The sequence below is a fragment of the Pogona vitticeps genome, chromosome 9 (assembly GCF_051106095.1).
Source record: "Pogona vitticeps strain Pit_001003342236 chromosome 9, PviZW2.1, whole genome shotgun sequence".
Classification (NCBI taxonomy): Eukaryota; Metazoa; Chordata; class Lepidosauria; order Squamata; family Agamidae; genus Pogona; species Pogona vitticeps.
This window is the reverse complement of record NC_135791.1, coordinates 24,243,557-24,258,235: the sequence shown is the minus strand read 5'-3', so window position 1 is coordinate 24,258,235 and position 14,679 is coordinate 24,243,557. Positions and strand designations below refer to the sequence as shown.

Here is a 14,679-nt window from a genome sequence, read left to right as displayed (position 1 = left end):
AGCCTCCCTCTAGAACCGAAATCATGGCCGTGTTCTAGAGACGTGGTTCGGGAATCGTTTCATGCCTGAGAAATGTGTTTTGTGAACAAAGCGCGTTTGGGGTTTCCGAAGACCAAGCAGAAAACGAAGCATGTCATTTGCAAACTACAGGAAGTAAATTAACACACACACACACACACACACACACACACAAAACCCCTACTGCGATAAGCAAGCAGGTATGCCCTCCCCTTGTTCAACAACAGGCTCCGTGTACTGTATTGTTCTGAGTACAATAACTGCAAATGTCATCCTTCTTACCCTCTCTTATCTCTAACTGCAGCCCCTAATTGCTCTCCTCTGTCTAAGCAAATATCCTGCCCTGAGTAGCAAAACCTGCTTCTGGACTCAACCCTAAAGATGACCCAACGACCACAAGACCGCCAACAGGGAAATCACGCCATTTCTTCCACTGAGTGCTCAGAGCTTCGTGGCATCCCACCAAGGAAAGAAAAAACCCAAGTTGCACTTACTGGAAGAGTAGGCCCCCTCCGGGGCGCCGGAAGCGTACCACTCCCCAGGGGCCATCCCGTTCCTGAAGTTCTCCTGCGGGTAAGCGGGCAGTTCCGCCGGACCCGGGTAGGTTCCCGCATAGCAGCCCAGCATGGGATTCTGAGAGAGGCAGTGAGCGATGGAGAATCTGGAGGCTCCCAAGCTGGGCTGGTGGTGGGTCCCGGGCATATACTGGGCAAAATCATCCAGAGTCTCCATGGCAAAGCCCTTGAGATCTTCCATGGGGCCAACCTGGATGTTGCCACCTTTGCAACTATCTTGGGAAGCCTGCCTGCTCCTGGCTTGCCTGCTGGCCTGCTGGCCCTTCCCACTTCAACTCTCTAATTAGGGGCACTGGAAGTTAATGGGGGCATTCTTTTGGCTTTTTATCTTCCAGCCTGCCCCTTATCAGGGATTAAGGACTCCACCTACAGCAGAGGTGGAGTGGAAGGTGGGGGAGGAGACGCCCCCCTCAATGGCCCAACCAAACAGCAATGGCAAGGAAGAAGCAAGGCAGTCCAAGTGAATTGGAGCAGTTAAGTGGTCTGAGAGCAGTCTTGGGGAAAAAAGGGCCGGTGGGTGAGATTTCCCCGACCAGGTGATGCTGGCATCGCTCCGTGCAGAGATACGACATATATTTTCACAGGTAAGCATGCATCCAGGCATTGCGGTACATGGACGGTGCAGTTTTATCTTTTAAAATCTTATGGCTGTGATGAGGCGGATGACGTTGAAGAAACCAGCGCAAAAGAGGAAGACTCCCCATGTTCAGGGGGGAAACATGGCAGAGACCTCAGAAAAGGGTTAATTGTTGGGTCTCTTCCATCAAAATAGTAGGGGCTAAATGAGGAAAATTCTCAATGCAAACTCTGCACTCACGAGTTGGCTACTAGCCTAACGGGGCGCTCGGTCAACAGGACCCTTCTGAGCTTAGAAAAATTATATTTGGGTCTACAACACTCAAAATATCCCAGCTGCCCATTCCAGGGGGAATGTTGGGATTTGTAGGCAAAAGAGAAATACCTCCAAGCTTTTTTCCCATCTGTATTCAATAAATAATTGAGTTCTTTTTGTACTCTTGACTGTCACTTGTTGAGTCACATGGGTTTGGCAGAGTTTGGGATGTGGCCCATAAAAAGTTCATTGGGAAAATGTTGTTATGTTTTTCCCCCTGGAGCCAGAACAGCTTTTAAGGAGAGGGTGTTGCTTTCTAATTTGGCATGTCAAGTAGAACAACACTCCTCTGTTGTTACTCATCAATGGGTTCTTGATGCTCCTCTCCCAAGACTGCGGATCAAGGACACGGGCTTGGCTTGGCTTAAAAGGCGGATGCATTGGGTGTTCCTGGAGAGGTTACTGGTTTTTTTGCCATCCCTTAGCGGTCAAGGCAAGCCTTACCGCTATTCGGTTAAGGATCTGGGGAATGGACGAGGGAGTTCCATTTCTGCACAGGTTTTCTCCCCCAGATTTGCTGAGCAAGCAGGGAGGCGAAACCTATAAAGACCAACGGCTTCGACGGAGAGTTTTATTTCCGAAAACTCTGAAAGCGCAGGATAGACTGGGGGGGGGGGGTTTGGCTTTTTCTTCGCTCAATCCGGTGCCTTTTCATCTGCTGTGATCGCACTTTTTCCTGACACGAGACACGGAGTGGTATAGCACGTAGCGCGCGAGGAAATGTACCTCTGAGTGTGAAAAAAAAGTTAATTTTACTGGGTAGAGATTCACAAGGCAGGTGGGAAGTGAGCCTTTCTTGAGAAAAATCCATATTCTGATCTAAAATCATGTCCTGTCAATTCAGTTTGACTTATGGTGACCCTTCTCAGTGTTTTCTAGGTAGGGCATACTCAAAAGTGGTTTCCCATTCCCTTCCTCTAGGGGGAGCCCTGGAACTGTGCAGCTGGCCCAAGGCTACCCAGGCTGGCTCTTTTTTCTCCCGGAGGCCCAGTGGGGGAATCGAACTCCCAACTTCTAGCTCCACAACTAAACCACTGAGCTACCAAACCAGATTATATTCTGCATTAGGATGTAAAAATACGAATTAATGTTGGCTGGTGCTGATAGGAATTATATTCTAATAACATTGGGAGTGGCAGAAATGGCCCATCCCTAGATAGAATATAAGTCCTATAACTATGAATCTTCTTGTGAGCTTTTCTGCAAGAAGAGCATAAAAATCAAAAGACCCCCCCCCTTCTATATTCCAAGAAATTCTGTGAATTTGTCACAGATTCTTCACCAAAGCAGACCTTGGAACAGTTACTTTTTTGGAGTCATTTTATTACAACGAAAAGAATCCTAGCTTTGGAAATTCCGGGCACGGTAGAGCGAAAACTTTAAGGTAGGGCACATAAGCTTCCTTAAGAGCAGAAGAATTCCTTCTTCATGGGCGGTTCTGGGCTCATTCTTTGTCCAGAGACAAACAAACTGAAATTGCAAGACAAATAGAAGCCCTGTTTACTGGGAGTTCTTCCAGTCCAAGAGGTGCAGGATTCAACCCGTTCTAGGCAGGGCCACGCTGCCCCTGGAGAATCTAATACGCACCCTGGACAGGCTACTTTATCAGTGTGGTCCGGCTTGCCAACTGCGTCCCCACCTGTAGAAAGCAGACCTGGCCTCCTTACGTCTAGACTAGAAAAGCAGCAATCCTATGTTCCCTGATATGGCTTTTAAAAAATAAGGCTGAAAGTTCTTGGAACAAAATGCAAGAGCTAGAACAATACCTCGTTTGGCGTGTGTAGATATCGTACTGCGTCAATTTTTATAGTTTTTTTAATAGGTTATTTATTTGCTTTTAATTCCAGCTCCACGCTATTCCTGACATCCAGAAGGGATTCTCCAAAGTCCAGAATGAGGTTACCTTCAACTGAATTTTGGAGTGTTGCTTTTAAAAACTAACTCCTAGAATGTAAAGGCTAATAATGTTTATTTGGCGGAAGATTTCATCGAACGGAGCCTTGCTGTTGTTATGCCTATCAAATCGTGTCTGACTTATGGCAACCGATCTTCAAAATGTCCTGTCCTCAATAGCCCTGCTCAGCTCTTGCTCAACCCTGTGGTTTTTTAGAGAGTCAGTCTATCTCGTATTGGGTCTTCCTCTTTTCCTGCTGCCTTTCCACCTTTTCCAGCCTGATTGTCTTTTCCAGAGAATCCTGCCTTCATATGATGTGACTAAAGCAAGCCAGCTTCAGCCAACTTCATCCAAATGCAAGTAGTTTAAAAACAATTTTTTAAAAAAGTTTTTAAAATAATATTAAATCACTTCCTCTCTAACTTGTTAGATAAATCTGAAGATAAATCTGTCCAATTTCCTATGGGATGGGAATGTTGTTATTTTCGGTGACTCCACTAGGAGGAGATAGAAACTAATGTATTTTCCTTTCTGGCTACAGCTAGCTTGAGATTCCCTTCCTGCATAAAGCAGGGTGCTAATAACATATAAACAGATAAAAGAAAAAAATATAGATTTGTGTACAGGACATAATGATCTGTGTCTGGGTTTTTTAAAATCCCATGATCTTGCTTGTTAGAAAAATGACGCACCCTGAAATCTTGATTTATGAATTGTGGAATTGTCACCAATTGCCTGCAAAAAGGCCTTGGTTTGAAACAGTCCCTTCGTTGTGTTGTTTTAATGTCAATTTGCTGCTATAAATCAGCTGACCAATTGGGTGACATCCGTGAAACTGTTCGCAACAAAGCCGCATCAAGATCGTTTCATGAAGCAAGCTCTACTATGAATAATAATAATTGTGCACCATCAAATCAATTAGGGTGAATCCTTTCGGGATGATCTATGTAGAGAATACTCAGAAGTGGCTTTCCATTCTCCTCTTTTTTTGGGGGGGTAGCGAGCTACCCACATGAATTTGGCCCAACTCCGGGAGTCCGTGGAAGACAGGAGGGCCTGGAGTGCTCTGGTCCGTGGGGTCACGAAGAGTCGGACACCGCTAAACAACTAAACAACAACCTGGGACTGTGCAGTATGCCCAAGGCTACCCAAGCTGGCTGAGCTCCCAACCTCTGGCTCTGCAGCCAGAGGCCAACTGACCGAGCTTTTCAGTAGCTTTACTTTGGACAGCAGTTTGGAATAGGCCTGGAGGCATATAACAACATGGAGGGCAGACCAAACCTTTTCCTGTCCATATGAAGCCACAATTCGGTTCATCTTTTTCTTTCCTTCTCCAGGAGGGTGAGCTACCAGAAGGAACGGACAGCTAAAAGCATCCCCACCAGTTGCAAACCCACCTGCCCCAGTTTAAAAACCTCTAAGGAAATTCCTGGTTGTTGGTAATCCTCTTTAAGGTGCCCTGTCTGGGATTTTTCGCCAGGTGAGTTTGGGGCATTCAGCGTGCACACATTATTCCCCCAAATGAGAACATGGCCGGGAAAACATGAAACAGCCTTGTGTCAACAAAAAGGAGGGTGTCAGAAGCCTAAGGTAACACCACAAATGCTATGCGCGGTCAAGTCACTTCCAATGTATGGCGACCCTACAAATTCATTACCTCCCAGAGTTCCTATGGTTAACAATGGCACTCTGAGCTTGCAGTCTAAAAGCCCTGATTCTGTTTATTGCGTTAATCCATCACACGTTAGCTCTTCCTCTTTTCCTACGGCCTCCCGGTTTTCCTACCCGTACTGTCTTTTCTGATATACCGTATTTTTCCGTGTATAAGACTATACTTTTGTCTAAAATCTTCAGACTAAAAATTGAGGGTCGTTTTATACATGGAAGCAAGCTAAGAGAGAACAAAAACAAGTGGAGGGGAAAGCAGGGATCAAAGCGATCCTGCAGCGCTTCGATCCCTTTCCCCCTACACTTGCTAAGCCCCACTTAGAGTTCTTAATTTTGGATTAGAAAAGTGGGGGGGGGCTAATACATGGGGGTGTCTTATACACGGAAAAATACGGTATATACCCAGTGATGTAGTGGATAGAGTGACCGTATAGGACTCCAGAAACCAGGATTTGAACCCCTGTTCGACTATGGGATGGGGTGGAACTGGTGAAAGCATTTGTTAAACACACTTTGAAATCCTTGTTAAAGCGTCTTTCTTTATTTCTCTTTAAAATATTTTACCCTGTCTTTCTCCTGAAAACACCTGAAGACCATAAAGTTGGTTCCGACCTGGCAGCACATAACATTGTGGGTTGTTGGTTTTGTTTCCCCCCCCCCAATGCATCTTGTTTTCTCCTGCTGTGTCTGAAACATCATAGTCTCTTCCCCTATAATTCACACATTTGATGTAGAACTATGCAAAATAACATCCCACTGTGATTCCACTGTTCCAGTAAATATGGACATTATTTCAGCAAACTTTTGCACAAGTATCCCCTGATGACTGGGGGTGGGTGGGATGGTTCTATCATGTTCTGGACCATGGTTATTGAAATACATGCAGCTCATGTTTCAGATGTTTCTACGGGCCTCCTTTTATCTTTCTCTCCTAACTACTATGCGTGCATAAAGTCCGAGGCACATACCATGTTTCCCCGAAAATAAGACAGGGTCTTATATTATTTTTTGCTCCAAAAAAACGTACTAGGGCTTATTTTCAGGGGATTTTTTCCTCCATGTGCGACCATCTACATTGATTCAAAGACAGTCCTGTCCTCTTCTTCAGGTTGCTGCACAAGAGTGGAAGCAGGGTTTCACTTGGAGCTTATTTTTTGGGGGGTAGGGCTTATATGACGAGCATCCTGAAAAATCACATTAGATCTCATTTTCAGGTTAGGGCTTATTTTCTGGAAAACAGCATGTTAACTGGAGACCTTTTGGTAATCGCCGATCACGCGTCTAACATACCAATTGCCCTTGCCACTGCCTTCCTTTCTGCTTTTAAGAAACGAAGCTTTTATGCAAGCCACTCCACCTGCGGGGAGGGGGGGGGCTGAGGAGCTGCCATGTGATCCGCAGCAATTGGACTATACCATAACAGCAAGAAGGGGGAGATCCGTTTTCTCCTCCTAGGACACGGGGTGCCTCATTTTCGTGAATAAGGTCAAGTGGATGATACCAACGATCGTATCCTCCGGTGCATTTATTTAATATTAGATTTTTGGGGAAAAAAAAACGCTGCCACGAAAAGAATGGGGGTTCCTTCGTCGACTCCCCCCTCCCCTGCACAAAGTGGTGCCGGCCGAACGTCGCTTTAAAAACATCCCTTTGTTGCAACGTTCCAAATTAGAACGTTCGCGTCCTCGGCGTTCCAAGTGCCTTTTTTGCGGACCGGATCGGAGCGCTCCTGCGGCCGGGTGGGTGGCGGGAGCGCGCAACGGGCACCATGGCTGTCAAAATCAGAGTGGTTTATTGGTAAGAGGAAAGAGGGTCACTCTCGATCCGGATTGCCGTGCGCCTCCTTTTAATGCCGTTCTTCCCCTTTGTTTCCTTGCTCGAGGCTTTTTAAGAACTCTGGTGTCGTCTTTTTTATTTACTTGTTTATTTATTCTATTGATACCCCGCCTGTCTGGTCATTGCGACCACTCGTCCCCGAAACGACCAAGAGTTTTGTAGGATCCGAAGGCTGGCACACGGACGCCGACGTCAGCTGGGTCGGCGTGCATTGGTATTTCTTCGCTGGGGGGATCTTGCTGGAGGAGGCGTTAAGATGGTCGCCTTGGTTCTCCCAGGCGCCTTGAAAGACGGATGCGTTTTCTCTTGGCATGCAGTTAAGAAGGCCGCCTGCATCCTGCTTATTTAAATGACAAGCTCGGTTCTAAGCTCCCTCCCGACGACGATGTGGCCTCCAACACATGCAACTGATTCCCCCCCCCTCCCCCGCCACTGATACCTGGTCTAGGAGCCTGTATGTCTCATAGCAAATTTGTCCCGGAGAGAAAAATCCCTTTTTCTGCCATCCTTCCAAGGTGCAATTTTTGTCCTTTATATAACACGATTGCTTAGCACCGTGATAGAACTGGCCCTCCAGCACACGGGGAGAGCACGCCTTACCTTGTTTCTAGCTTGCAAGCCCATGCAAGACTGGGGAAATCTCCTAAAAGCAAACAGATGTTTTGTGGCACAAGCTTTCAAGCATGAAAACTGACTTCCTTAGGCACAGGGAACATTTTCTCGCTTGAGGTGTGCCTGAGAGGGATCGTGGCCATAGACCGATATATTACGCAGCTTCTAAACTTAAAAATTTCAACCTTTCCTCTTTTTTTGATATGTGTAGCTTTTTAAAAGTCAGTGGGAGCTGGTTGCTTGAGCCAGCTGTCTACAGAGAATGGCCAGGCCCTTTTTTAAAATGTTGCCTTATAACCTCTTCAAAAATTTTGCTTGTTTTAAATCCATAATTCAAAAGGTTGGGAATTTGCAAATGCAAATAAGAATTAGAGAAGTTTCTTCTGCAACTTGGGTCTATTTTCTGCTTATCCACTCTGTAGTGGAGAGCTACTTTGGGGGTTGCCTATAAGGAAAACTGTTTTATACATCCTGTTGCTGTGGACCGGACACTGACCATTCTGTATCCTAAAACTATCCAGCCCCTCTCCTTTACACCTGGGGGAACTACAGATCAGTCATTTGGTGCTAGAGGCCTCCCAGCCGAAGGCAAACAAGTTGCATGAACCTCCGTGGAACCAGAGGCTGGGAGTTCGATTCCCCCACTGGGCTTCCTGGGAGAAGAGCCAGCCTGGGTGGCCTTGGGCCAGCTGCACAGAGTCCCAGGGTGGCGCCAGAAGGAGAGAAACCACTTCTGAATACTTTACACCTAGAAAACTCTGAAAATGTTCACCATGAGTCAAAATTGACTTGACAGCACACAGCTATTAGACAGATAGCAAATCAAATTGAATGCGAAGATATGTAAAGCTAAATTTTTATGTTGGCTTTCCAGTTTTTATATCTGACTTTCCCTTCGTTTTATTATAGTTTTATAACTAAATTTGCTCAGAGAAGTTATACGCTTTACTGTGTGAATCAGATATAGCGTTTGGCTGGCACAGTCTAGGAGGTATCATCTGAAAACGTAACTTTTCAGGCTCTGCTTTGGAAACGAATCCATCTGTTCTGTTGTTGTTGTGGGGTTTTCCTTCTGTCCAATTCGTTCAACACGAATTGACAATGGGTGCTTCATGGCTCGGCTTAATTTCCTGCAGTTTTTGCCATGTGTCTAGACTTCTTTCTGGCTGGCTGGTGTGTCCCATCCAGGTAAAAATCAAAAGTCCACACAATGCCCTGGGCTACTAAATCCTCAAAAGTTGGCATGTTGTTGTTCAGTGGTGGCCGGTTCTACTTTAGATCAGTATCCGGGGGAGATTACAGGCATGAATTATGTTTGGTTGGGCAGGGCAGAGAAGCTGAAAAATGCTCATAGGGACTAGAGCAGGATGGGACCGTTTCTCTCGTTCTCTGATGATTATTTTTTGGCTCCATTTGACGGCATGAAATATCAAAGGTGGGAAGGGAGGAACACATCTGGCGGTGGGAGCCATTTTCCTCCTTTGATGAATGGTGGTTTGAGACATTTTAGCTATGGTAAGACCCCCTTGTCAGCAGGATAAGGCTCTGCTGATTCACTTATCCATGGCCTGAAAATATTTAAAATATTAAAAGAAAAATCCTAGAAATATCTATTTCTGAAGATGAGGTGAGCAGAACTGGCCACTAGAGGGCGAAAGAGACTATGGTATATGTAGCATTCACTATTAGAACAGTCTTTGCTATAATCTGCATTTTTCCAAATTTACAGGGAGAGGGGTTGGAACCAATTTGTACTGTACCTGTAGGAGGTCTTGACAGCTGAAACACACAGGGTGTATGTCTCTGCTTGTTTCCCCCAGACCTGGCTTTAGGGAAGCAGCCTTCGGGTGGACTGAATTAATCAGTCTCGTGCTCTGGTGCAGAAATGATGTTCTGGCAGAATCCTTGATGATTGGAAAGCCTATGTTGTGCTAACTTCCTTCTGTTTTTTTATTCTTGCAGTGGGGCCTGAGGCTATAGTCCCAAGGTAAGTTGATTCTCCTGCCTGACTTGCAGCAAAAAAATAACACAACCTCCCAGTTCGCAGAACCCCAATAAAGGGCCAAGCCTCACTGTTTGACTGACAAGTTATCTGTAGGCAACGAGGGCCTTGATCACAGGGCCTTTTTTTAGGAAAAAAAAGGGTTGGGGGGGAGAAGCGAAAGAGAAAACGATGCATAGGACACACTGAACCTTTCTCTGAAGCCTCCCAGTCTGACCTGGTTGTTTCTGGACTTTGAAATGATCCCTTCCTTCCTTCTTTTTTTTCATTTATAGTATCAGCAGCTCAAGAAGGAACTCGAAAAGAAGTTTCCGGGCAAGCTGGACATTGTAAGTATAGATCTGTTTGATAGTGATTCGTCCCTGTTACTCAAAGGAGTCATGATCCAGCAAGTGTGCTGCTGAAGGGAAGGAATTTGACATTTAACTTACTCCTGAGGTTAAATATAGAATGCAGGATGCCCTTCATTGGGGAAGGAGCGAGGCCCTTCAGCAGGCAAAATATATTATATATACAGCTGAGTGACACTTCTTTTCTAAAGAACAGTTTGGCTTTTGGGTTTTTCTTTTCTTCCAAAGCCCTGAAGACCTTGTGATGTAGTTATTGTTAGGGGCTCATTGGTTCTTCACTCGTGAACTCTTGGAGGGGGGGACTCAAGCTGTTGCACTCCGGGAAGGTCAGCAGCTCTCCTCTATCTAGGGAGGCTCTTAAGATCCTCAAAAGGAGCGAGCCTCAGTTTCTAGCATGTCTGGAATCCTCTGGGAGTATACAGAGAGATGGGGGGGGAAGCAAAGTGTGCTGCTTTATGTACCACCCCATAGTGATTAAAGCACCCTCTGGGCAGTTTATAATTTAATTCCACAAGCTACGTATTGCTAAACTCAGCCACCCTCCCCTGGCAAGCTGGGTACTCCCATTTACCTGCCTCAGAAGGAGGAAAGGCTGAGTCCGCCTTGAGCGGGTGACCGAAACCCATCAGGAACAAACTCAAGCTGTGAGCAGAGTCTTAACTGCAGGGCTGCAGTTTAACCACTGCACCATGAAGGGAAGGGGTGTGTGGTGCATGGAAAGCATCTTAACATGGTTGGGGCACCAGGGATGTATGATGGCAGGAAGCCGGGGGGGGGGGAAGGTAACCCTCCTAGGTAAAGAGTTCACCTTCTGATGGTTAGGATCCGGATATGCTTGAAGAGGGAACTGCTACATACTTGAATCGAACAAGAAATAGCAACACAGGGTTGATGTCCTTTCCTTGCCCCCCCCACCCCCACTTTTCTCCCCAGAGTGGTGAGGGGACTCCTCAGGTCACAGGATGGTTTGAAGTCACCGTGGCAGGGAAGCTGGTGCACTCCAAGAAGGTGAGCGACTCTCCGGTCGAGAAAAAGCCAGCACCCGGAAAGGACAAGAGTTCTGGATCCTACAGCTGGGGGATTGAGAGGCATTGATCTGGAACTGCTGGATAGCTTGGTGGTTTCGGTTTCTAGCTGCAGAGCCAGAGGTTGGGTGTTCGATTCCCTCCATGGGGCCTGCTTGGCAAGGGGCTTTGTGATCCATCGGGTCCCTTCCAGTTGTGCAGTTCTAAAATTATTATTTTTAAATGCACACCTTGGTAGGCTTAAATAATGTGTGTCCCCTTCTCACCCATGAGAGTTTTGGTTGCTGAAGTAGGTGAGGCCATGTTTAACATTCCCCTCATTAAAATAATATTATGCCATTTGCACGGGGCACTGATCCAGTAGTCCAGGTTGAACTGTGGCATTTCTCCTTGGCACATTAGTTAATAGGCAGGGAGAATCTCGGAAGGGGGAAAGTGTGCATTTTCCCCATTAGCCTTAAAATGGTACAGGCGGCCCTGCCCTGCATATGTTTTATGTGATTTCCTGTCAATAATTAACCTGGAGAAATTATGCCCATTTAGACAGGAAGGTAACTGTTCCTCTGGGTAATGACCAGCTTAATCTCAACTGGAGGGCAGAAGGGTGTGCAAAAAAGGTTGGACTGGGAGAGTCGTGCTTCTGACCTTGGCTGTTTTTTTCCCAACAGAACGGAGATGGCTTTGTCGACAACGATACCAAACTGCGCAAGATAATTATGGCCGTCACAGCAGCCTTGGCGTAAGGATGGCTTTAAGGAGGCACCGAAAGTTCAATGGGTAGTAGAGGTAAAAAAAAAAACCCAAAAGAAACTGAAAAGCTTTCACTAAAATAAAGCAGGAGCCCTGTATCCACAAGATTCGTTATCCACGGTTTCCGTTTCAGGTATTCATAGTAGATCATTGAATGGCTCCCCTGCAGATACGGGGGTCCGTCTTTGCACCCTTATATATTGTTGATAGAGTTCCCTCATAATCAGCATCAACAGTAGATTGTGGTACTGATCTGTCATGATTCCCTTTGGTTTGTCCTTGTAACATATTGAGTCTCTCTCTCTCTCTCTCTCTCTCTCTCGTAGCTTAAAGAAGCATCTGTTTTGTTCACCTTGACTGAGCGCTTCATGACGGGAGCTGCTGAAATGTCACTTGACGGGTGGCAGTTCTCCGAAAACCTTCTGCGTGAAATGTCAGCTTGAGCAAAGCCGGATGCAGAATTTGAGCTCTGGAATTTGACACACCTGTATGGAGAATGGGGCTTGGCACTACCACTGCAACTCCTAACACCTTGGCATTGTGTGTGCGCGCGCGCTGCATGTGATCTTGGCTTTCTTTGTACTTCTGGTTTAAAGAGCAGGTTTTCATGCCAGTCACTGGTAATGTATTGGGAGGACGAGAATAGCGGAGCGCCCTTCCCTGCTGGTTTAGGCTCTTGGGTGACGGGATGCTCTTGAATGCCTTCTGCTTCCAGTCCCCCCCCCCAAAAAAAACCAGCAATTGCTTCCAATACGCAGTGGAATCTGATTTCAGTAAACTTGCCTTATAAGTAACAAATCCTAGACTTCCTAAAAGATAATTGAAAAGTACAATTTTCTTCCTAACAGAAAAATTTCTAACATCTTTGTTGCAAGATTTCTGTTCCCATCGCTGCTGCCTCAGCTGAATTGTGCTATTGAAAGTGGATAAACATCTAATAAAACATTCCTTTCAAGATCCTGCTGCCTGTTTTTAGAATATTCTCTTGCCTACACGTCTGTGTCCTAGCTCTGTATGGCAAAACACATTTTCCCATCGGTATTTTAGCTTTTCTTGGAACTGAGATGCTTAGGAGAAAAATACCCAAGTGAACAGGCCTTTGGGTCACTCACTGTTTCTCCTTTAGTACATCAATGCTGTGGGTAAAATAATTAGAATAATTATGTGCCAATCAAGTCAATTTTGACTTACGGTGGCCCTTTCCAGGTAGAGAATACTGTACTCAAAAAATGGTTCCCCATTCCTGTCTTTTTGGGGCAGCTCTGGGACTGTGTGAAGCTGGCCCAAGGCCACCCAGGCTGGCTGTCCTCCCAGGAAGGACCGTGGGGGAATTGAACTCTGAACCTCTGGACCTAAACAGGCAGTGTGCCCTTTATTTTCTCTGGTTGCCTGCTTCCCTGCAAGTGAGGTTTTGTGGTTTCTGTCTCCTCCACCCTGTAGCATAAAAACATAGGATTTCTTTAAAAAGAAATCAAAGGAAAGTATATAAAGTTTGCAAAGTGGCTGCTCTTTGAAGTACCCTAAATGACGGCTCATGAATACCATCAGAGTGTAACGTCTGTGAAATAAGTCTGAAGACAATGGCTCGTATGAGTCTGCTTTTCTTCTCCCCCTCCCCTCTTTTTTAAAGGTGTACTTAATGCGGTGAGACTTTTAATCTGCATTAGGACATGAAAGTGGCATATCCTATTAAACTTGTTGAATTGTGCTTCTAAATGGGATTAAGGGATGTGGTTAGTAATCCTCGAGAGGAACATGAAGTTGCCTTCGGCGTTGGACCCTTGCCTCATTTAGTGCAGGGTCACCAGCTCTGACTGGCAGCTGTTCTCCAGGTAGAGCTCTTTTCTAGCCCTACCCAAGGGCCTCCGGTGTTCCCTGGTGGTTTCCCATATAAGTATTCACCAGCCTTGTTTGGCTTTTGAAATCTGATACTGGATGTGTTCAGGCTGGAGTGCCAATCAAAGAAGCAAGGAATATCTTGCCCAGACTTCTGAAAAATAATCAGCTGACCTGCACCTACAGTGTGAATTACTGGAGCATAAGCTAAGCTGCCTGCATCTTGTGTGGAGCACTTAACGACTGCTCCCATATTTGTCAGTGCATGATGTCCCCCAAAACACCTTCATTTTAAAGAGGACTAACCAGCACAGTTTGAGTTTATGTTTAAAATTTGTACTGTTATAAAACTCTGGTATAATTTTCAGCTTATGGTTTGTACATGGAACATTTAAGAGATAAATCTCAAGTCTTAAATAATAAGCAGGAAGTTGGTGCCCTGCTGTGAAGCTTACTAGAAGCTCAGGTCTGTAGTTGCCATGACAACAGGATGCCAGTATTTAAAAATGTTCATACCGCAGCAGTCAAGGGCTGCTTCAGAGCAATCCAAAGTTGCTTTTGTTCCACGTTAAATTATGGCAGGCTGAGGCAGTGGCAGCTGTCCTTTGACTACATGTAAACATTATTTGGTGCCATCATTTTTTAGATATACACCCTTTATAATAGCCAAGTAACCAGCATTTAAATGAGGCAAAGTCATCCCTTCTCCCAAATGAGAGGCTTCTTTTTCCTGTAAGCGTGTTTCTCTTACATAAACAGTACATCTTGCTCTGAAGTTAAGGAAGAAATTGTTTAAGAAATACAATGCATATAAGGTGACTGACTGCCTTGTGGATCATGACCCCCTGGTTGAGAAACACTGGGATAGAGTGAAGGAGTAGGGACACAGGAGGCCTGGGTTCAAATTTCCACTCTGCAAGGGAAACAAGGGCAGTGTGTGCTGCAGCAAGGAGAAGCCAGTGCCAAAAGCCAAAGGCTGTAATTCTTAATACACCTTAGTGTGTGCTGAGACCTTTGGATTCATATCATATAATCCCCATTTGGAAAGATCCAGTTTCCTAGAAGTGGAACAATGAAAAGGATGGTGAGGTGGTAATATGGGTGGGATCTGGTTGGTAAGGCATGAAGAGGAACTGTCCTAGGGCTAAACATGGGGCAGCAAGACAATTGTCACAATGAGGGAGAGGGAACTTTATAGAGTTGGGCAAAGAAGATTCCCAG

At 45.7% G+C, this 14,679-nt stretch overlaps 1 protein-coding gene across 1 annotated transcript; it reads left to right on the top strand.

The window, feature by feature from the left end:
* Positions 1–6,645: 6,645 nt before the first annotated feature.
* On the top strand, positions 6,646–12,579 carry SELENOW (selenoprotein W). The gene is made up of 6 exons (XM_020787304.3): positions 6,646–6,844; positions 9,458–9,482; positions 9,773–9,826; positions 10,781–10,855; positions 11,541–11,658; positions 11,949–12,579. The coding sequence occupies exons 1-5, from the start codon at positions 6,816–6,818 to the stop codon at positions 11,613–11,615; spliced, it is 258 nt and encodes an 85-aa protein (XP_020642963.1). The 5' UTR covers positions 6,646–6,815; the 3' UTR covers positions 11,616–11,658; positions 11,949–12,579.
* The last annotated feature ends 2,100 nt before the right edge of the window (positions 12,580–14,679 follow it).